Below are 24,831 nucleotides of genomic sequence, written 5' to 3'. Positions count from 1 at the left end.
AGTAATAAAAGGCCAGATCTCATGAAGTTTAATTTCAGGAAGTGCATTGCAGATTACTGCAACAATGGTTTGTTCAGTAAAGTTAGGATAGTTTGGCAAAGTTCAAAGCAGAAATGGATGGCCACTTTTTTGGCAACAGGGAAGGTATGAATGGTAATTTTTTTTTTGACAGATACAGAAAAAGTCCTGTTCCTTATATTATTTGGCCACTGCAATACTAATATCATCAGAGATGACACCATTAGGGTTAAAGATACACCTAACTCATGTGACATATTTACCACGAGTTTCTCTTCTATATATCACCTGATTCTTCATTTGAACAAAATACATTATTCACTGGTCACTGTAATTTTGCTAGGAGAGGCCACCTATCATCTGATGAGGTGACCAGTAATTTTTAAAACATCTGCCACGATGCTTTAAGTTTTAAATAAATAGCTGATTCACTTTTTTTATGCTAATTATGTTAAAATCATATTAATAATTTAAGTTGACTTAAATTGCAGTGTTGATTGTAACATAATGTTGTAATTTTAATAATAACAGTTGTAATTTTAATTTTTGATTTCAGTATTTATTAATGCAAATTAATAATTTTTTTTTTTTTACTTAATCTGAAGTTTTACTGCACATCCAAAAAACAGAGGACTGATCCACATTTCCAATTTGACTTAATAAATACTAGTAATCATGAGTCGTTTGATTGTGCAAATTATGAAAAGCAACAATTAGATAAATACATTTTGTAACCATAATATCCTTTGCTATCATATTTAGATATTTACACCATCTTGGATCAGCCATTTCCTCTAATTCTGTAGTCTAGCAATTTACTAGAGTACAGATTTAGGTTACCCATGATCACTATTAGTCTCAAAAGTATATGACTTTTCAAAATCAGTGTATGCTATTTTATTATTCATTTATGACAATAATACCTTTTAAGAGTTATTTTAACTAAATACAGTATAACAGATTATTTCTACATTATTTTGAACTCTTATCAGGATGACCAAGGTAATGTCATTGGCTGAGGGTTTTGAAGATAAGACATAACCACAGCAGAAATTGATAACCTGAAAGAAGATAAGAAAATTAGGAATCACAAAAATGAGGGGGGGGGAGAAATACTACAAAAATGACAGGGACAAAATCAATCTTGCAAGCTTTACTTGTTTGTAAGAGATAACAAATGCACTTCGCACAGATATCATAATTTAAAAATCTTGCAATCATCAGTCTGTTTCAATAAGCTACGAGCAAACTTTTTTTAATCATTGGTCAATATATTATTATTGATTATTTAAATATAAAAGTTAAATTATCATGAAATCATTATAAAAATACATTACAAATATATTATCTCAAGTATGGCTTAAGATAATTTGTTACATTTCAAGTTTCCTTCTGCACAACTAAGGACCAATATACATCTGAAATTTTCTTCTTTCAAAATAGCTTCTGATAGGTTCTCACAGTGAAATTGAGAGAGAATTAATTACTGCAAAACATCTACTGTATCATTCATTTATTTAATTTCAGTGATAATGAGGAATACTGGAAACGTGTCAACAAAAAATTTTGAAATTGGAAATGAACTGGAAATTTATGCTGCCTCAACATTTATAAGAACATCATTTTTACCAGGAACTTGTATGCTATGTAGTTCCATGTAGCCATAAAGTATTTCTTTGCTGAGCAAAAAAGCAGAATCTCCTCCTCTTGTTTAGACTCTCCATGACCTTGACTTACTGATTCACTGACAGTAGAGCTTCCAATGAATAAGTCAAATCATTCTTCTGAGTATGCTATAGTAATCAGGGCTTGAAATGGATCGAGGCACATAAGCACATAATTCCCGTTCATTAAACACGTCAGTAATGTTATCACCTGATTATTAAAAATAAGAGAACTGTAGAACTATTTCAGAATGACCGTGGGTTTAGCATTGCCACTATTAAATTCCCTGACTACAGTCTCTTAATCGTTTTGGGAGATCATACAAGTTCAAGATACTGCATTCCAGCAGGATCCATTTCAGGGGTGAGGGGTTATATATATAATCCCTCACCTACAAGTCTAAAGTCCTGTTGCATGGATGCAGGAGCAGTGCCATCTGTAATCAAGCAGGGATCAGCAGTATGCTGCAAACAGATAGGAGACAGTTACACTGCCACTGGATTGTAGTATGCTGTTAGCAAAAAAGGAATGGGAATTCAGTAAATCTAGCTATACAGTGGTACAAGAAATTACTTGATCACAATCGATAGGCTATGGGGCTCATATTAACAAGAATCCACATAAGTACTAATAAAATAAAAGCACGATGCCTGTCACACCCACTCAAACAAAGCATATTTAAAAAAATACCCCTCACATATAGAATATTTTTAAAAAGAAATAAAACTGATCAATTTCTATTTAACTGATTTTAATGAAATTTGGAATGGCTTTACAAATATTTTTAAAAGACCCAAATATAAAATGTCACGAAAATTCATCCACTGGTACTCTCTCTGTTACACGTTGATGGACAGACAGATAAACAGGCATGGTGAAGACAATAGGCACACACGCGCACGTGCGTGTGTGTGTGTGTGCGCGCGTGCCAAAAAACACTTATTTCAAACATCATATTAAAATCCCATAATATGTTAAGCAAGGAATTGGTGTACTGTTACAACAATAACTTAAAAGTTCTTGTGTTGCATTCGTCAATCATTGCAAATCTATGCCCTTTCAAGGGAACTATAAGCGTTCGTGGGGATAAAAGGGAGCTAAATCTGATGGGTATGATGGATGGGGATCATATTGATGGTAGTGCTTAGTAACAAATTCTTAAATGGAAGCACTAAGTGTGCAGGGACATTGTTACGATGTAATTGCAAATTTTCTGAATCCCATTTTCTGGCTGTTTTCCCTAAACAGCAATAGCAATCGCTGTAGAGCTATTGCTATTGTGAATCAAGATGCCCTATGAATCAAGAAATGTGACAAGCATAATCTTCACATTTGATTAAGATTGTCCTGCTTTTTGAGCCTTGCAGAAGTCTTTCACTTAGAGGACTGACAAACTTGGCTGAAATGCATTGCACTCCCAAATTTTGAGCTAAAATTGATTAACACGTCCCATAAAAAATGCCACTTTCACTATCAATTTTGTGAATGGTTAAGTGTCAGTTACTCCTGACCTGATCACAAACAAGAGTAATAAAATTATTGGTTTTGGAGTTGAAGGTCAGCCAGAGCAAAGATCATCTTCGATGGACAAGCAGCCCACTTTAAACTTTGAACCACTGAGAAGTCTTTGAACACATGTGGCATCTTCTTCAAAAGCTATTTTTGACATTGTGGGTTTCTTTTGCACTTCCCAAAATTTCAAACAAAATTTGATGAAAATTCACTGCTCAATAAAAGCACTCATTTTAAAATGCAATGAAATATGCAAAACAGCTTCTATTCAATGTGCACTAATTTAGACTGATAAATAGGTGATTTGTGTTCATGTATGTCTAGAATATGAGCCACTGAACAACACATTTCAACTTGCTACAATGCAGTAATTTCAAGGTGCAAAGTGTTACTTTCCAAACTTTTTTTCATCACATATTTATATGGCTTTGAATCACATAGTCAGAGAACTGATTCTCTGGCTACAGGATTCTGGACCTTCTGTAGGTTTGTAAACTGTCAAAATTGACAAGCCACAAGACTGAAAAATCCCCCCCACCAAGAAATATTTGATATTTCCTAATGAATTTTATGTTATCAACACACAATTTTATCATAAAATGCAAAATTTAAAAAGTTGGAAATCTGAAAATTGTAATAACTTAGATGTATAATTTTTAGTCATTAAGAAAGTGATAAAAATAGTCTACTTGCCCGTTCCAATAACTGGCAACTTACACTGTGACATGGAACGGGACATGATATTGCCAAGAGGGGAAGCCTTTGTGTGTTCTTGATATATAGTGCGAGGATATTAGGCATCAACTCAGAGTTGTTGTGGGCCTTTATGAGAGCTTGAAGAATAGGAAGGATGCCCTTGAAGGATTTAAACTGTTAGCAAATAAAGCTCTCAGCTGCCCACACCAACACCACAGCTTGCACTTGATCATCAGGCAACACAGTGGCAATCCTCAAGGCAGAATGCACTGGTTCCACAGGAGCTAGTTGTTGCCGGTGACTCTATTGTCAGGGGAAGGGGAAATATATTGTGCAAAAAGGATGGGTAGAATAGAACCAGTGTATGTCTGCCAGGGGCAAAAGCTGATGATGTTGTACAGCAGTATCACCTTTTTAAAGACACAAAAGGTGACAATGTTGTGCACATTGGCACTAATGGTGTTACGGGTAGGAGATTTGCAGCCTTACTTAAAAAAGTAAAGGTCAATGTTGAAAAAGTCGCGAGTTAGGGTTAAATTTGAAGGTGTCTGCACTTCTGACCAGATATGATAAGAGGGAGTATATGATGATAGCCCTTTCAATTAATTAGGCCTTGGAAAAATTCTACCCCAAGGCCCATGGGGTACATTTTTTTTTGGGGTGGTCTGTGCTTTTTGCCAGGACAGATACCTCTATGAGGATAGGATACACAAAAATAGAAAAGGTGTAAGAATATTTTCTGATACTATCGAGACAGTGTTAGTGCATTGGAAAACTACCATCTTAGGGATACAGACTAACAGATTAGCAAAGGCTGCAGACAGTGGTAAAAGTGATTCTTGCACAGCTTCTATTTGAATGAGCAGCAGCTGAAAAGCAACGTACTAAGGATTTTAATGACTGCTGGGAGTCATAAGTAAATACATGGACTGTTTTTGAGTACCTAAGAGTATAAACAGGTGTATGTATACTTGCATGTACACCAATGCTAGGAGCATAATAAATAAATTTGATAAATTTGAAATGCTAGTCAAGACATCAAATGCTGACATTGCTGAGATATCAGAGACATTATGTCAAAGAGATATAAGGAATGCAAAATTTAAATATGGGGAGTACAGTATGTACAGAAAGGACAAACAGGATAGGAAGGGAGGAGAGTTACGCTGTTAGTTAAGAAACAAAATCTAAGGAAGTGCATCCAGTTGACATGTGTGGCCAGTGCAACGTTGAGTCAGTTTGGTGGGACATTAAGCATTGGAAAAGCAAAAATGAGAGCAGGTGTGTGTTACAGGCCTAATGACTCTGATGAGTAGAGCAAACAACATTACAGAGAAATAGAGTGGGCCAGTAAATCAAAATGTCTTCTAATGGGATATTTTAGCTTTCCACATACTGACGGGAACTTGTGGGTTGGTCTCTTGTACAATAGCAAGCCTTTTGTGGATTTATTGGATGACTGTTTTCTACAGCATGTTTGAGAGGCAACTAGAGGGAGTATTATTCAATCTGATTATCAGCAGTGATCACAATGTATTCATATGGGATTTACTTAAAGTTGTAACTATCATGAGGGGTAAAGGGGGGATTTTGCTTTCATAAAGGTGATACAGTGACCTCAAGACAGTTTTAAGTGCTATACAGTGGGACAAACTGATGATGTTACCACCAGCAAATTCTAAATGAGAAGCATTCAAGGAATTAATCATGGGAGTTAATAGGCTTTACATACCAACTAAGAAATACTCTTCAAGGTTTAGACCTAAGTGGATGTCAGATGAACTAATGAGATTCATGGCAGAGGAGAAAATACATAGAATGCATATAAATTATCAGGTGACACAGAAGCCCATGGCAGATATAAATTACTCTGTAATCAAGTCACAAAGGAGGTTAGCAAGTGAAAGCAGATTATGAGAAATCTTCAGATGAGGATGCAAAGAAAAACAGAAAGAGTTCTTTACTCATGTAAACTCTAGAAGGAAAGGGATGAATCAGATTGGTCCACTTGATATCAATGGTTAAACTATTGATAATCCTGCTCAGGTAGTTAACAAATTGAATGAGTATTTTTTATCTACATTTACACATGAGGAGTTATTCGGGGAATGCCAGAGGTTTATTAAAGTCTGATAGTGAGCTAAATGATTTTGTAATAACTGAGAGGAAAGTGAAAGAGAAATTATTGAAATTAAATATAAGAAACATACCTGGGATGGATGGGATTTATCCAATTATATTAAGGAAGACAGCAAAGGAAGTAAGAAAACCCTTAGCCATAATTATGAGAGCATCCTTGGATTCAGGGGAGGGCCCTGCAGATTGGAGAAATGAAAATGTATCCACAATCACAAAGGGAGATCAAAGCATGAAAAGGGTAATGACAGACCTGTTAGTTTAACTTCTGTTCCAGGGAAAATAATGGAAACACTAGTTAAAGAAGTAATGCAGGATCATCTAGACAAGACTGCATGTAAGTGGTAGATGACTTTCATCAACTGGTGAAATACCACCACTTTGCTTATTGGAGGCTTGAAGTGGTGAAACCCATGTTTAGTCTCTAGAACAAAGTTTCCAGCATCTCCCTTCCCCCATACTTCTCCTTCAACCCATGCATGGTACTAAGTACTATAGGTTTTGATACCTTTTGTGTTTGGGGTTTTTCATAAAAAAAAAAAAAAAAAAAAGTTATAGTTCAGACACTGCATAAGTTTGTTAAGTAAAATCTTGCCTGACCAATTTGAACAAATACTGCAATGTGGTCATAAAGAAATATACACTTTGATTTTAAGAAAGCTTTTGATACCGTTGCATATAAAAGACTGCTATACAAATTGGAGCAGTGTGGAATTAAGGGCAAGTTGCTGCTGTGGATAAAGGGATGGCTGATGGGAGAAGACAGAGTGGTAATCAATGGACACTGCTCTTTGTGGACTAATGTTATTAGTGGAGTCCACCAGGATTTAGTGTTGGGCCCATTGTTGTTTTTTGTATTTATCAATGATGTTGATAAAGGCATATCAGGCTTAATGGCCAATTTTGCAGATGACACAAAGGTTGGCAGGGTTGTTAATGAAAGTATGTTACTGCAACAGGATCTAGAAAAGTTAAGCAGATGAAGTTTAACATTGACAAATGCAAAATATTGCATATGGGTAGCAGTAGGCCCAGTGTAACATACCAACTGTGTGGTATTACAATGAGGGTAGTAGAGAATGAAAAAAGACCTGGGGGGGCAATTGTGCAGTCAGATGTGAAGTTCTGTGAGCAGTGCAGACAGGCTACCAGGTCAACTCACGGCATTTTGTCAGTGATATACAGGAATTTTGCTAGCAGGGTTAAAGTAGAGTTACCATCTTCTGCACTCATAAAAAGAGGACATTTACATGTTTTGGGGCAAATAAGAGAGGACAAAAAGTTCATCTTGGATTAAAAAAGAGGACAGAAAAGAGGACAAATATATTATGCAAATAATAAAATAAAGACAATGTAAACCACATTTACTGATGTTTAGGATTAGTACATTCATATTTGTCTTGAGAAATTATTACTTTCAATAGCTCTGGATTGCCTCTCAAATACGTGTAAAAATCAACGCATGGCATATGTTTGAAATTGTACTGCAAAAACAAAATACCTTTTAGAGAATTGACATTTAACCTATTCCTTTCTTTCGTCCACTGACTTTGCATTAGAGAGAATACTCTCTCTACATTTGCATTGTGAGGAGGAATTACAAAGAAAAACTAGGCAATTTTCAACAATTCTGAATGGAATTCAATATTTTTTGAATTACTAAAATATTTGGCCCACTTTTCATGTATAAGCATGTTTTTAAAGTCTTTATTATTCATTTGACCCTCAAAAAATTTCTTAAAATTGTTAAATTGGTCAAAACACTTAACATCATGAATTGTTACCCCTTTGTCAATCAAGTAGGAAACAGAACATTCTACATCGTTCCAGCTTGGTACTGCATCCATTTTCATCCAAATAAAACAGGAAATGGATTCCATATGGTGAAGCCACTTATCTAAATATTCCATGCAATTTCTATACAGATTTTTTGTATCACCAGAAAATTTTTCACATTCAAGTAAAAGTCCTTCATCGTGTTTTTTGTATAGCATTTCCTTTACTCTTAATGGCATGAAGTTGTGATCCATCCGTTTCGAGATAATTTCTTTCACTGAGACTAAGATATCTAGCACTTCTGCAGCTGAGTTACTTTCCCTTTCAATTCGTTGTATGTGTGTATGGAATACACTCATAAGTGATTGCATGAACCAAAGATGAATCTCACTAAATCCATTTTCAAAGAACCTTTTAATCACAATGGGAAGATTTTCTTGGGACAGAAAATAAGCCTGTAAAGCTGGAAACATATCTATGAGCCTTGTGATGCTTAGAAATAATGAAAGCCATCTCGTCTTGCTGTGAAAAAAGAGCTGTGTATATTCAATCTCAACAAACTCACAGTATTTCTTAAGCTCTTCAGTCCGGACTGTATAATTATGAAAATACTGGTAAATTTTAAAAACAATGTTCTCTACATCAACTTCCCAAAGTTCTGCAGCATTCTGAAGACAATTGTTCAAAATATGTGCAGGGCAGCCCACTCCAATCAAAGTCTTGTTATGCAACAATTTCTTTAATTTTGCAAACACATTATTCCTTTCTTCATTTCGTCTCAGTCCTCCAAACATTGTATTGCAATTGTCCCCAGTGAATGCAATACATTTTTCACACAAACCATTTTTTTCAAGAATTTCTTTAACATACGCAGAAATGGTATCTGCAGTCTCGTTAGGCATCTTCTGTAATTCAATTACTTTTGTTTGTAACCCTCCTTCATTTACATCAAAATACTGAATAATTAATGGGAAGATTTTTTCAGAACCATGATTACGTCCATCAGTTGAGACCCCACAGTATGCAATTTTATTTTCTTTTAAAGTTTTTACAGTAACATTAAGAGAATGATTTGCAAATACAAAGTTTACAATGGCTTCTGTCTTGGTTCTAGCGCAGGAAAATCTTTTTGCTATCTCAGAATCAAAAAATACATTTTTTAACATGACAGTTGTGCAATCCATTGATTTGTAACTACTATGATGTTTAACTGTGTGAAAAGCAAAGGTACCCTCTGCAGCAGCCAGATCATATTCTATTTTACCGACAGCATTGACAAAAAAATCTGTAACCTTTCCCGAAGAGGCCTCACCTTGAACTGCTTTCTTGTGCTTCTCAGTTTCAATGTGACGCTTCAAATCGCCAACCCCTTTATTGGCTATTGAAACATATGTCCCCCATTCTGCAAACTTTACATTCAGCTTCCCATTCCTCTCGGCCAGATACAAAACATGGAAATTTGTTTTTCATCTCTTCTGTAAACATGCACTTCCTTTTAGGCATTTTAGGAGAAGTAGTCTTTATAATATTAATTTTTATAACTGAAATAATAAATATTTTTTATTGTAAGTAGGGAAGCATAAATTTTATTAAGGTTAGGTTATGTTTTACATTCACAACTAAACTAACCTAATTGCAGAAAAGTATCTACAGGTATAAAAGATGGATAATAAATATTTTTGTAATTAAAGTGAAAAACGGTATTTTAAAAAAATGTAAACTTTAGTATTAAATAAACAAGTATCTGCCTCTTGATTGGATTGTTGATAAGTATGCCAAATTTAGTCGACAGTACGCAACTTTCGATCAATTTGGTGTGCACACAGCTCAAATCCACGTTTTCATATGCTGCAATCAATTTCTAGAGAAAACAGTCCCCTCTAACTGTCAATATTTATTTGACATGCTGGAATTCCTGTAATTTATATATCTTTTTCTAGCACACCATCTGATCTTCACGCGTTATCTACTCTCTAAACCAAAACATTGTATTGCTAGACTATATAAAATTTATGTGTGTAAATTCTGAAGCAGGCGTGGGTTGGTAAAAATCTCAATGCACTAAAGTGAGCGTCGTAGGGGGTCTTCCACCTAATTGTCAACACGGAAATTCAAATTGAAGAATCGTCTCCTATTCCAAAAAAGATTCTACGTAACTCAGTAGTTTTTGTCGAGCTTGAATAAAAAAAAAAATGGCGTATAATATAAAAATCCAGACATTTAGAGAAATTTATAAAAATCCACCTGGACAAAAATCGGACAAATCGCGTTAAAAGAGGTGATCATCCTTCATATAAGGGTAGTCCCCACAAGATCAGGCCACAACTTGAGTAATGCATACTGGTCTGGAGGCCTAATTTCAGGAAGGATGTAGAGCTGCTGGAACGAGCTACTATTACTCTTTTTAAGTCCTTTTATCTCTTTATGTATATGTATCTCTTCACAAGCAATACCATGTTCATGAGCTTTACATAACAATATACGCAAAGGATGCACGAACTGTCTAATGCTAATAACACTGCATTAAAACTACATTTAATCTATGAATTTATCTTTTCCATACAAATTGTATGGAAAAAAGAAATAATACTTACAAAATTTCAATTTTTCTGATTTTAATGAAATTTGGAATGGCTCAACAAATATTTTTAGAAGGCTCGAATACAAAAATTTTATGAAATGAAACTGGGAGTCCCCTGGAAGTTGGGCTGTTACATGTGGGCAAATGGACATGAAGATAATAGGGAAATATGCATATATACATACACAAACACACCTAAAAAAATTCCACTAAAACACCTTAATATTTATTTGTCATTGCTCATAACAGCTTCTGAAAAAAATTTAAAATTCATTACAATATATACGAAAAATTTTACTATAAATGTTAAGACTAGAAAAAAATTTAACTCACATAAAACTGCTTAATATCTGTTTGGTATCATCATTCACCCTAGAGTTAGCAAAGCTGATGCTAGAACAGTATAAAGCTACCCAAGCACACCATTTTAACTAGAAAAGAAACAACAAATAATAATAATTAATCAATAAATACACACACATCACAGAAATCTGAATCCCACTCATCTGTGCCTGTTAAAAATGCTGAAATTTCCAACAGAGATAATTTAGTTATAGACAAGAGAAGGAGCTTGAAAAATTATCTTGTTGGGGGTTAAATTTGGGGTATCCATTTTAATAAATAAAAAATACTGTGTGTGTAAAAATAAATATACTGTATATATACACATACACATAGTAAAATCCCATTACCACAAACTTGCAGGAGTATATGAATAATTTTGCTGTACTGAAATTTTGTTCTAATGAATACTACTTAAAATTATTTCAAAAGAACTATTTGTTCAACTAAATTTAGCTACACTTTTCTAAGGCCGTATATATAGAAGTAGAAATTTCTGCTTCATTTTACTTAAATACAAACTTTAATATCGATAATAAAAAAAAGTGACAAAATACTTATTACAAAAGTAAAAATATTTGATCACAGATAACTGTTTTGAAAGCATGTTGTTTATAATACTGTACTGTAAAACATTTTAATAACTCACACATTTTGACATGTGTAAACAATACATTTTAATGCATTCACTGCTTCCTGAATGCAAATATGCAGCTTCTGATTTTAATCCACGTGGATGGAAACCACCCTACTTTTGGAATGTTTTCTTCCAACAGAAGAAAAACTGGATATTTTTATCAAGCAACCTTCACTGGAGGTTGATTAATTCAGTCATAGCGAGAAGAAAGCCCAAAATATGTTTGTGTCCTATCCAATCCAGGTTGACTTAATCCCATGGTTTGAATTCCCAGGTCAAAAAGGTCAATGGAAAAGCCAGCAGCGAAAGTGTTAGGGCATAGGTAGGTTGAAAATAATTCACTCAAATGAGATTTACAAAGCATTATCAATAAGGGAAGAGCTGACCAGGACTTGGATGTACTTTTGTTATAGTGAAATTCTTGTTAAAATGGTATTTGTTGTAATGGGATTTTATTGTGTATATACAGAATATACACAGCATGGAATATTTTATCTCACATCAGTCTATCTGGAATGCTCCAAAAACTAGAAGCTGACAGAATACATTAGCTATTTCATCTGCTCTGCCTGGCATATGTGATTGACAATGCACTTTCTTTGTATTAACCTAGTACATTATATTTAAATATAATGTGTTTGCTATGAATTTGCCACCTAACTGTAAAATCCTTCATTTAGCCTCTTTATTCTGGTCATTCAAGTCACACAGAAAGTTAACTTTTTGGAGATAAAAAAAAAAAAAAAAAACTGACTGAATACATTAGACAGTTTATGAACAAAAGAATCTCAGTCCTGGGACTTTATTGTTCAATACACTGATTCATGGATAACATAATTTGAAGCCATCTACGAGTATGTATAACAATAAATTATTTTTTGGTGGTGTTGAACGAGAGCACAATTCATCTAGCTTTAGGGTATCAGGGAAAATGAAAATTATCACCAAGCTGTATATCATACAATTTATATGTTTAGATAACGTTTAGAAGGTGCTGTCATTGATATATTGCCAGCAGAAACAAAGATGCAATTAGCCTACTATATAAAGTTTCCAAACATGTATGCTGGAATGCTGCATACACATGTTGGAAACGTCATTTTAGGTAGGACATAAATCTGTTGGGGGGGGGGGGCAGAGAAGAGCAGCAGGATTAGTTAGGGTCACATTCTTGGGTTCTCTAAATTGCAGCTTTTGAAAACCAGGCAATGACACATGGTTTAAATGTTAAAAGATTTAAGGCTTTAAGAGGGATAAATGAATTAAATGTAGACAGCATCCTTACTCTTTATAGACAACATGTACATACAATGAAACAAATTTAAACAAGTTTTAACTAACCTGATCTATTTGTAGTTATGCTGCCTTGCACACAGATTTTTTTTTAAATGAATACTAAACTTCTAATTACAGTACTAACTCCTAACATTTACAAGTGCACAATCTCAAATATCTTTCAATAAAAATCAAATTTTCAAAAATATTTTATTACCAAATTAAAGATACCAGTAATAATAAAGGTCAAAAATAAAAGTTCCACTTTAATGTTCAGTGGTTAGTTATTACTGAGAGTGAGAGTGGCCTACACGACATGTGATCGTGAAGATTATGATGAAAGCCTCTACATGCAAATGGAATAGGCAAGTAAGCGTGAATGTCTTCTTATGGGTGATTTTAATTTACCTCTAACTGATTGAAGCAAACAGAAGGAAATTCGACATGGGGTCAAAATTTTTAAATCAACTAGATGATTGTTTTTGTATCAACATGCCAGGGAAAGTAGTAGGGAAAAGAATATTCCAGACCTGATCACTACCCATGAACCAGATGACATAGTAGAGCTGACAGTACAGGAACCAGTAGTAGGAAGTGATCACAGAGTTCTATGGTGGGTGGTGAAGAGGGAGGTTGTAGGAATTAAAGGCAAAGGAATGGGCTAATTTCAGAAATGGAAATTACAACAGTTTAAGTTGCTACATGGCCTCTATTAAATGGATAGATATCTCATAGAGAGCAAATAAAGTTGAATTATAGTATACCTTTAAAACAATCACAGAAGCTTTAAATTCATATATACATTAAAAAACATACTCCACAAGGAGGATTCCAAGTTGGATGAATGATGAAGTTTCCAGATTACTTGAGCAGAAATAGACAGCATGGAAAAGTTACAGAGCAATAAAAAGTATTGAAACCTATAACAGCTACAAATTGATCTGTAACAGTGCCACAGTACAGGTTAGGCTTGCAAAGGCAGATTATGAGAAAGAGCTGGCAAAGAGAGCAATGAGTGGGAATAAGGAATTATTCACATATATAAATGCAAAGAAGAGAATGACATACCAGATCAGACCCTTACATAATGGACGTGGGATAATTAGATACCCCAGCTGATGTTGCAGATGAACTCAGTTAATTTTGCAGTAATAATTACAGAAGAAAAACCCTTTATGTCAATGAAAAATTATGGGAGTGAAGTTGAAAAAATATGTAATTAATGATACTGGAATTTCACAATTTTTTAATGAAAAAACTTTCGAGCCAACAGGCGAGCAAGACTCCTGAGGTTGATGGCATATAATTTTAGGGGAGGTGGCAAGTGAGTACATTGAACCATTGAGGCTAATTATGAGAGCATCACTGTCGACTCAGGAAAGATTCCATTGTTGGATTGGAAAAGTGCAAAAGTATTGCCAATACATAAAAGTGGTTCTAAGAGTGTAGTGGAAAATTACCGACCAGTCATTCTAACTTCAGCAGCAGGCAAAATTATGGAGGCAATGATCAAGGGTGGAATTGAGCATTATTTAGATAGAAATGGAATTCTGAAGGATATGCACAGCATGGTTTGGTAAAGGGAAAATCATGTTTAACAAATCTGGTTAGCTATTGTGATAGGATACTCATGAACTGGATTTAGGGAATAATTCGACATTATTTAGATTCAGCAAAGTATCTGACTCAGTCACACTTAGCAGTTACTTTATAAGGTGGACCAGGTTGGAATCACAGGGAAAACCCTTATATGGATAGCAGCAGGCAGGAGTCAGCAGGTTGTGATAAATAGTTATTCACTCTGATTGGGTTACTGTAAGAAAGAAGTGGGGTTCCCAGGGATCAGTATTGGGACCACTGTTGTTTTTGATTTTCCTAAATGACATCGATGAAGGGATAGAGAGCGTGATGTATCACGTATAAATTTGCTGATGATGTAAAGATTAGTAGAGTAGTTAATGATCACCGCCAAGCAGAGTTTCTTCAGAGTGACCTAGACAGAGTTCAGGGATGGTCAGAAAAGTAGCAGCAGCTTTGCTTTAATCCAGCAAAGTGCAAGGTTTTACACCTGGAGAACAGTAACCCCAAAATAACTTATACACTTGGTGGTGTTGAACTACAGTCAGTAGTGGAAGAAAGGGACCTGGGAGTTTGATACAGATGAAGTTCTCCGAACATCGTAGATAGTTTGCAAGGAAGGCCCATGGTGTCCTATCAATAACTTATCAAACATTTGCTAGTAGAGATAAGGACGTCATAATCCCACTATATAAGGCTTTTGTTAGATCACACTTGGAATGATATGTTCAAGTATGGAGATCGCAACTAAAAAAAAAAAAAAACTTCTTGAAAGAGTCCAAAGACAGGTAACTCACCTGGTGAGATAGGCAAAAGGGCATCCATATGAGGAAAGATTAAGTGAAGGACGAGGCGAATATTCAGTAAAGTGCACAATTTGTAATAATATGATTTTCATTATTAGTCATGGTGGAGAAAATGATATTAAACAACATATTATGACAAAAGCTCATATCTCAAATTTAAATGCATAGGCTCAATCTTCAAAAACATCCAACTTCTTTGCGGCACCAAATAGTAGTTCTGAAAGTCAAATTATAATAACTGAAACAATATTTTGCTACCATTCCTGTTCACAAAGCTATCATTCACAAAGTGGGTAAGCACATCATTCAACAGGATGTGCTAGAACTGTGTTTAGTGGAATGTTTCCAGACTCCAAGATTGCTGATCAATATAGCTATAGAAAAAAAACAAAAACAAAAAACAATGCAATAGTGACTGGTGTTTTATGCCTATTCTCAAGAAAAATTATTTTAAAAAGATTGGAATGTGAAAAACCGTTTTCTGTAATGATTGATGCTTCAAATAAAGGCAACATTAAAAACTTTCCATTTGATAATTAGATTTTTCTCTTTCATTTTCAAGAGAACAGCTTCCATTCTCTTGAAAGTGAAACATCTAGAGATAGCCAATTTGTTGAAAATAAAAATTGAAGCATCTGGACTTTCATTAAAAAATATTACATCTTTTTGTGCAGATAATACACCAGTAAATTGACAAAAATCAAAGTGTTTTCACAAAATTACAAAAATCTAATGCTGACATTATACTAATAGGATGTAATGCTCATATTTTACACAACACCATAAAAAAAGCTGCTACTACCTTGAAAATAGATATTGAAAAAACTGTTATTAAAATTTATGAGTTTTGATCTACAAAAAGAACTGCAGAATTAAAATCGTTTTTTGAATGGACCAAAACAGAGGGGATGGAACTATTACGTCATATACCAATTCGATGGATGTCACTTTTATTGCCAGTTGAGAGATCGATTTCAAATTTTCTACCAGTAAAGTCATATTTTATGAGTCAAGACTTGACTGTTAGTTTATTACAAAAATTTTTTGAAGACGACTTGTCCCTTGCATATCTTGGATTCATTTCAAATGTTGGAGCCATTTTTCAAAAGGCATTGTTGAATTGCCTTGGGGGGGGGGGAGATACATGGACTAATAGATTAACAATAGCTGCTGGCAGAGGTGAAAGTGTTTCTTGCACTGCTTCTATTGGAATAAGTAGAAGGGTGGAAAACAAGGTGCGGGGATTTCAGAAACTGACGAGAATCATCACGGAACAAGTAAATACATGGGCTGTGTTAGAGTAGCTAAGAATAAAAACAGGTGTATGTATACTTGCGTGTACACCAATGCTAGGAGTTTGGTAAATAAATTTGATGAATTTTAGGCATTGGTCAGAATATCAAAGGCAGATATTGTTGGAATATCAAAAAACGTGGTGTCACAGAGATATAAGGAATGCAGATTTGGAATTTGAGGAGTACACAGTGTACAGGAAGGATAGACAGGATAGGAGCGGAGGGGTTATGCTTTTAGTTAATAAACACATATCTAAGGAAGTGCAGCCAGTTGACATAGGTGGACAGTGCAGTGTCGAGTCAGTTTGGTGTGACATAAGCACGGGAAAGCAAAACTGAGAGAAGTGTGTTATAGGCCAAATGACTCTGATGAGTATAATGAACAACTGAACAGAGAAACAGAGTGGGCCAGTAAATCAGATTGTCTTATAATGGGGATTTTAATTTCCCAGATATTGACTGGAACACACACTATCAAGGCTTTTGTGGATTTATTGGATGAATGTTTTCTATAGCAGCATGTTTGGGAGGCAACCAGAGAGAGTAACACTCTTGATCTGATTCTCAGTAGTGATTCTTCATGCATTAAGAATCTGCAGACAAAGGAACCACTAGGTGGCACTGATCAGTGTGCTGAAGTGGGATTTACTCAAAGAGGTAACTACCATCAGGGGTAAAGGGAAGGGTTTTTGCTTTCATAAAGGTGACTACAGTGGTCTAAGACAGTTTTTAAATTCTATACAGTAGGACTGATGATATTAGCAACAGCAAATTCTAAATGGGAAGCATTCAAAGAATTAATCTTGGAAGCTACTAGGCTTTTCATACCAACTAAGAAATACTGTTCAAGGTTTTGGTCTAAATGGATGTCAGATGAAGAAATGAGACATGTAGCTGCAAAGAGAAATGCATGGGATACATATAAATTAACAAGTGACACAGAAGCCTATGGTAGATATAACCTGGTCTGTAATCAAGTCACAAAGGAGGTTAAGCAGGCAAAAGCAGATTATGAGAAATCTTCGGCAGAGGATGCAAAGAAAAACAGAAAAGAATTCTTTACTTATGTAAACGCTAGAAGGAAAGGTATGAATCAGATTGGTCCACTTGATATCAATGGTTAAACTGTTGATGATCCTGCTCAGGTAGCTAACAAACAATGAGTATATTTTTATCTACATTTACACATGAGGAGTTATTCGGGAAATGCCAGAGGTTTATTAAAGTCTGGTAGTGAACTAAATGATTTTGTAATAACTGAGAGTAAAGTGGAGGAGAAATTGTTTAAGATAAACATAAGAAAGGCACCTGGGGTGGATGGGATCTATCCATTTATATTAAAGGAGGCAGAAAAGGAAGTAAGCAAACCCTTAACCATAATCACGAGAGCTTCCTTGGACTCGGGGGAAGTACCTATGGACTGGAGATGTATAAATGTTACCCCAATTCATAAAGTAGGATCAAAGGGTGACAAGTAATTAATGACCCGTTAGATTAACTTCTGTTCTGGGGAAATTAATGGAAGCAATGGTTAAAGAAGCACTGCAGGATCATCTAGACAAGACTTCAATTATACTTCAGACACAGCATGGGTTTGTTAAGGGGAAGTCTTGTCTGACCAATCTGATTGGATACTATGATGTGGTCACAAAGGAACTGGATGCAAAGAATAATTTTGATATCATATACTTCGATCTCAGGAATGCATTTGATTCTGTTGCACATGGAAGATTGCTGCACAAATTAGAGCAGAATGGCACTGAAGGCAAATTGCTGCTACGGATAAAGAAATGGTTGCGTGGGAGAAGACAGAGTGGTAATCAATGGTCACTGCTTTTCGTGGCGTAACATTATTAGTGGAGTCCCCAAGGGTTCAGTGTTGGGTCCATTGTTGTTTTCTGTATGTATTAATGATATTGATGATGGAATATCAGGCTTATTGTCTAAGTTTGCAGACAACACAAAGGTTGGCAGGGTTGTTAATGACACTAAGGACAGTATGCTACTGCAACAGGATCTATAAAAGTTGAGCAGATGGGCTGAGAGGTGGCAACTGAAGTTAAACATTGACAAATGGAAAGTACTGCATATGGGTAGCAGTAACCCCAGAGTAACATATTAACTGTGTGGTACTGCATTGAGGGTGGTAGAGAATGAAACGGACCTGGGGAAATTGTGCAGTCGGATATGAAGTTTTCTGAGCTGTGCAGATAGTCTGAAAAGGTGTTTTGTCAGTGATATACAAGAATTTTTCTAGCAGGGAAAAGGATGTGATTATCCCCTTGTATATGGCAATGGTCAGGCCACACCTTGAGTACTGTATACAGGTCTGGAGGCCTCATTTTAGGAAGGATGTAGAGTTGCTAGAATGAGTACAGAGAAGGGTAGCAGGATTAATGAATGGAACAAATTGTTGCTCTTACGAAGAAGGGCTTAAGTTTTGCAAATTACAGTGTCTGGAGACTAGGCACCTGCGAGGTGATCTGATTGAAGTGTATAAGGCCTTGAATGGTTTGAGCATGCTCAATGCTGATGGGATACTTCCTCTTGCCCAGAGTAATAACTTGAAGGGATAAAAATTCAAATTGAGGAAAGACAGTTGTAGAATAGATATGCAGAAATTTGCCTTTAGCCAGTGGGTGGTTCGATTTCTGCAACAAACTTCCATCTGTCGTTGTGGAAGTTGACAGCTTGATAAATTCAAGGCAAAGTTAGACAAACATTTGGAGCAAACGGATCGGTGAAATGGGAATGTTTTTTTTTTTTTTTTTTTTTTTTTTGGCTGATGCTGTATAAGCTTGCTTTCTTGCCTCATACGCCTCTACTAATGCTAATGCAAAATTACAAAGTGAGGATACAGCAATCATTGATGTTTATAATATAAATGAAAATTTAAGAACATTCTTGAAGGAAAGACAAAATGAAGAGTTTTATGGTACATTAGTTGAAAATGATTTAAGAAAATACGATAACATTCAAGAAATTAAGTGATTCAAATTAGCTGTTTCAAATTTTCATCAAAACACTATTACATATCTAGAAAAGTGGTTTGATTTTAATGACAATAAATTAAAAAAAAAAAACTACAACATTTAACATTATCTAATCCACCAGCATTTAATGCAATTCGAGAATTAGTAGAAATATTCAACATCAAAAATGTTAACTTAGATTTGCTTTTTGAAGAAATTAAGTCTAGCAGCATTTTGTTCATCACTGAATAATGAAGAAAAGAAAATGAGTGTTGATAAAAAAAAAATGGGTGCAATTTTTCTTAAAATTTCCAGAGGCAAATAATTTCTCTCAAATTGTAAGCTCCATATTAAGCATTCCACATTCAAATGCTTCATCAGAAAGAGTTTCAGCTTAATGAAAACTGCTTGGTGGAAAGAGAACTAAACATGTCCTGTTCAGAATTTAAAAACTTTTAAAAATCTTCGGAAGGAGAAGAAATTTTAAAACTAGCGAAATCTAAAGAAAAATATATAAAGTAAAAGTAGTCTTCCTTGCTATTTTTAAAATAACCATTATAAATAATATTATAGCTTATATAGGACAAATACATATTAACAACAATGATATAACAAATAAATACTATGATTGATTGTTTGATAAAAAAATGTATTTTAATTGTAATTTTATATTTTTCTTTTACTTTTTGAAGGAAAAAATGCTATACTACACATTTCGTTTAAAGTTGTACCACTTATTAATTTTCAAAATATGGCCACCCTGGGAAGGCCTATGTGCCACATAAATTAGTTGCCATAGCACATAGAGTTGAACTAGCTGATTTTGAAAGGGATGTTATTACTGGATGTCACATTGCTGACTGGTAAATTTGTACAACTGCTGACAGCTTACACCATTCAAAGTCTGCCATCAGTGATGTTACCATGAAATGGATGTTAGACAGTAACAATACTATTCAGCAATGCACAGGCCACAGAAGCTCACTCCACATGACCAGAGGATGCTCACAGGGGTATTATGACAATTTGGTCGTACAAATCACCAACCAAGAGTTTAAGGCATCAGCAGGAGTTGAGGTCTCTACAAATACAATATGTATGGAGCTCCGCACCTTCAGATTTAATGGGGTAGCAGCACATAAGCCAAACTGACCAACCACAATCGACAATCTTTCCTTACATGGTGCACCAATATGAACTGTCCTGTTTTTAACCTATTTGAATTTGCTGGATGAATCCACCATCGTAGATTTTTCTCTCTACTCGCAATGAACTGTATACATAAATGCGCAATACATACAACTTGAACAACATCCATCTTGCAACTGAGAATAGAAAAGGTGAGTTTCTGGTGGTATCCAATGAAACATTAGATATACCCCTTCTAGTTTGAGACGATCTGATGTTAGAAATGCTATGTGTAGTTTGCTGTTTTGGAGGCATTTACGATGCTGGCACTTTAAGCACCCATCTAGTATAGCCTTTATATGTCATGTTGAGTTATTGACAGCATGCTATCTGGCTTTGTGACACTGATGCACCATCTGGTATCAGTGTGCACTTCGTGTTTCATGCAGAAAAGCTCTCCTGTTAGTGACAAGATAGCATTTATCAAAGGATTCGTTGAAAAGCAGAGTTTTTAAATTTGTGTTCGCCCACCGACAGGTCTAAAGAGAGTTTCAATTTTCAAAAACTAATTACCATATTTTCCGGCTTATAAGATGCACGGGCATTCAAGACGCACCCTAGTTTTGGCCACATATTTTGGAAAAAATAATAACCCTTCTATTATCCTTCGATACTGTTTACGGTGAAACTAAGAAGCGATCTTTTACTGACTGATAAAAACAAATATGGCGACATGTCGTGATACGGGACGTAATCAGGGGGTAGGTATTAAAAATAAATTAAATGGAGTTACATTTATTTTTAAAATTTTTTTTTATTAAATGGACTTACAACATGGAGTTTTTATTCAATTCATAAAACACAAGAAATTTTTAAAAATATTTATTTGTTCTAAAGATTATGAAATGTCTGATATTTTCATTTATCCTTAAACCCTAAAAAGCCGTTACTGAAATCATCATAATATTCAAGATATTCAATGCCACCATCGTCCATGTTATGAGCGATCTCTGAGTCAGATGAATCTCTTTCCTCATACAAAAGGTTGTCTTCCGTGCCGTCACGGAAGACAACGTTTAAGAAGTGTGGTTATGCCACAACTAAAACGATTTAACGATTGTACTATTGTCTCCATTTTAATTTCATTCCAAGCATTTTTGACCCACTGGCAAACCTGTACAATGGTAGGTCTTTTGATGCGCCCTGCTGATGTTAGTTCATGCTGTGGGAGCATCATCCATTTATTCCATTCTTCACACATGTAGTCCTTGAAAGATTTATTTATTGATACATCCAGGGGTTGCAATTGACCCGTTAATCCTCCAGGAATTACAGCCATTTATCTTATCTTAGTACAATTAGTTAGGTGAGACCGGAACTGATCCCACACAAGAAGCAACGGCTTCTTGCGAAGTCCACCAGGACAGCGTGACCACACCTTTTCCAGCCAAAACCTCACGCCATGCTCATCCATCCATCCTTTGGGGTGAACTTGAATAAAAACTCCTGCTGGAATGCTTTCTTTCGGCATTGTTTTCCTTTTAAATATTAGTAATGGTAGAACTTGGTACCATCAGCACAACATGCCAGCACTGCTGTAAAATGGGATTTCTCATTGCTGGAAGTTTTAATGGTCACAGATTTAGCACCCTTAAAATCAACTGTCTTATTAGATGGAATGTCAAATGTCAATGGAACTTCATCCATATTTGCAATTTGACTAAGTTCAGTCATTTTATTATCTGACTTTGATAATATATCGGTGAAAATCAATAATTTTGTTTTCGTACTCCTCAGGCATTTTCTGTGCTATTTTTGTTCTTGTTTGCATCGCTAATCCATGTCTTTTCATAAATCTATAGCACCTGTAAAGTCATCATGCCCTCTTGCAGCTGCCCTCAATTTAGCTTCAGAAATGATATTTTTAGTGGTTACCACAATACCTTGGCTCCTCTGATCTGTAACCCACGTCTTCATCTCATTCTCCAGTTCCTCCCATCTAGCTTTTTGCTTGCGAAGGTTGTGTTTTGACTTTATTGCTCGTTGAAGTTTCTCCTCTCGCTTTTGCTAGGCACGTACCATTTTCTCAGTAGGAGGTGGTCCAAAATGTCTTTCAGCAGCACTGTTCCCATATTGCTTTGCAAATTCTATTACTTGTAATTTAAAGGCAATTGTGTAGCAATGCCTTCTCAACAACTTCATCATAACACGGTGTCCTGAAATTTATAAAAAATTTATTGATAAAAAAAATAATAATAATAAAATTAAATACAATAATATATTTTTCTCAAAATAATGGTATACGCTTGGGTAAATGTTCAACCAATAATGAAATGTTGGTTTCTGAAAAAAGCTGACACAAGTAACGCAACAGAAATTCTTACTCACCCTAAGACAAATACGGGCATCACATTCTCTTTGTAAAAGACGGTTGGAATTGAAAAATCCTGATCCAGTCTAATTAGCCCGCCATACCATAAAAGCGCGGATCATAGAGGAATACCATAAAAGCGCGAGATCATATTATAGAGGAAGCAAACACATGGGAAAATGAAACAAGTTTTTACTTAAGTCTGATTGTGAGATTCATATCACGCAGATTTCAACAAATTTTCCACGAAAAAAAGATTACTGGTATGTATTGTTGCCACAGATTGTAACCACTGATAATTGTTAAAAATATATTTCAACAGATAAATCTTAAGTAAAATTGGTGTGAATTTCAAAGGGAAGTTTTCAGAACTCAGTTTACCGGCACTGCATCATCGAAAATGCATTGCTGGTAGTCTTTAGGCCTAATCTGACATTGACCATATAAGACGCAGGGTGATTTTCTGAGTATTTCTTCGCGAAAAAAGCCGCATCTTATAAGCTGGAAAATACGGTAAATATATATATATTTTTAATACAGAACATGGTTTTTTCACAGTTGTGTTCAGAAAAGACTGAAATATATATGGCATCAAAAAATTAACAATTTTGAATTATTTTTTGCTGATTCTTCAAATTTTCATGTGCACAGGAGAATTTAAATTGTTTTGCAACTAGTTATGGGTTAATGGTCCTTCATCAGATAGCAGGAGGTCTCCAGTGATAATTTCCACATAAAAAGATGAATAAAGAACAAACAGTATATCAAGGAATACTTCAAAAATTGCAAAATCAAAGCTATTTTGTCTAGCTGATATTTGCAAAAAACACAAGATCAACATGTCCGCTTATGAGTTTTTTTTTGGCCTGCAGAGTTTAAACACTATGATCTTACGTCTCACAATAGAATGAACTCCACCTTTTTTTTTGATGTGCTTCCATGGTATCACATGGAGGCCCCCCGTGGATGAGAAATGTGAAAATGCCTCTCCTATTCATAAAGTGGAAGAGAGGATCCGAGGGAAAGTGAGTAATTACAGACCCTTGACTTCTGCTCAAGGGAAAAAACAATGAAGTCAGTGGTTAATGAAGTACTGCATGATCATCTTGACAGGATTGCAGAATATAGAAATCACAGCATGGATTTGTTAAGGGGAGAGAGGGGGATCATCTGACCAATCTGATTAGCTACTATGATGCAGTGACAAAGGAACTGGATGTGAAAAATAATTTTGACATCATACACTTAGATTTCAGCAATGCTTCTGACACTGTTCCACATGAAAGACTGCTTTATAAATTGACAATGTATCATTAGGGGCAAGTTGCTGCTATGGATAAAGGGATGATTGAGTGGAAGAAAACAGAGGGTGGTTATCAATGGGCACTGTTCTTCTTGGAATAATATTATTAGTGGCATTCCTCAGGTTCAGTGCTGGGCCCTTACTGTTTTCAATATTTATTTATGATACTGATGATGGCATATTAAGCTTATTTCCTAAGTTTCACAAAAAAAAAGGTTGGCAGTGGTTAACAGAAATCAAGTTGTACTACTGCAATAAAACTCAGAAAATCAAGCTTGTGGGGTGAGAAGTGGCAATTAAAGTTTAACACTAGTAAATGCTAATCTAAGTACACATGGGCTGCTGCAGTAATCTCAGAATAACATACCAACTGGATGGTACAGTGCTCAGGGTGGTGGAGAACAAAAGAATCCTAGGGATAATTTTATAGTGTGACATGAAGTTCTCTGAACAGTGCAGATAGGCTACTAGGGCAGCTAATGGAGTTGTGGCAATGATATACAGAAATTTTGCCAACAGGGACATAGAGGTAATTATCCCAGTAAAAAGCAATGGTTTAGGCCACACCTTGAGTATTGCATTCAGGTCTGGAATACCTCATTTTAAGAAGGATGTGGATCTGTTTGAACAGGTGAAGAGAAGAGCAACAAGATTAGTCAAGACAAAGGGTATTCTACAACAAGTTCTACAAACTGCAGCATCTAGAAACTAGGCACCTGTGAGGAAATCTGATTAAAGTG

General features: G+C 35.2%; 1 protein-coding gene across 1 annotated transcript in view; it reads right to left on the bottom strand.

Moving 5' to 3' along the window:
• Window positions 1-932: 932 nt before the first annotated feature.
• Window positions 933-24,831, bottom strand: part of LOC150086995 (PAT complex subunit Asterix) — a 42,365-nt gene continuing 18,466 nt past the window's right edge. Inside the window, exons 3-4 of the mRNA XM_090371734.1 lie at window positions 10,718-10,815; window positions 933-1,079 (exon numbers count right to left, since the gene is read on the bottom strand). Of these exons, the coding sequence (XP_090227860.1) occupies window positions 1,007-1,079; window positions 10,718-10,815 (171 nt within the window). The 3' untranslated portion in view covers window positions 933-1,006. The remainder of the gene's footprint in view (window positions 1,080-10,717; window positions 10,816-24,831) is intronic.

Source organism: Mastigoproctus giganteus, chromosome 4 (genome assembly GCF_048544385.1).
Source record: "Mastigoproctus giganteus isolate SK-2022 chromosome 4, ASM4854438v1, whole genome shotgun sequence".
Lineage (NCBI taxonomy): Eukaryota > Metazoa > Arthropoda > Arachnida > Uropygi > Thelyphonidae > Mastigoproctus > Mastigoproctus giganteus.
This window is presented reverse-complemented; position numbering and strand designations above follow the sequence as displayed.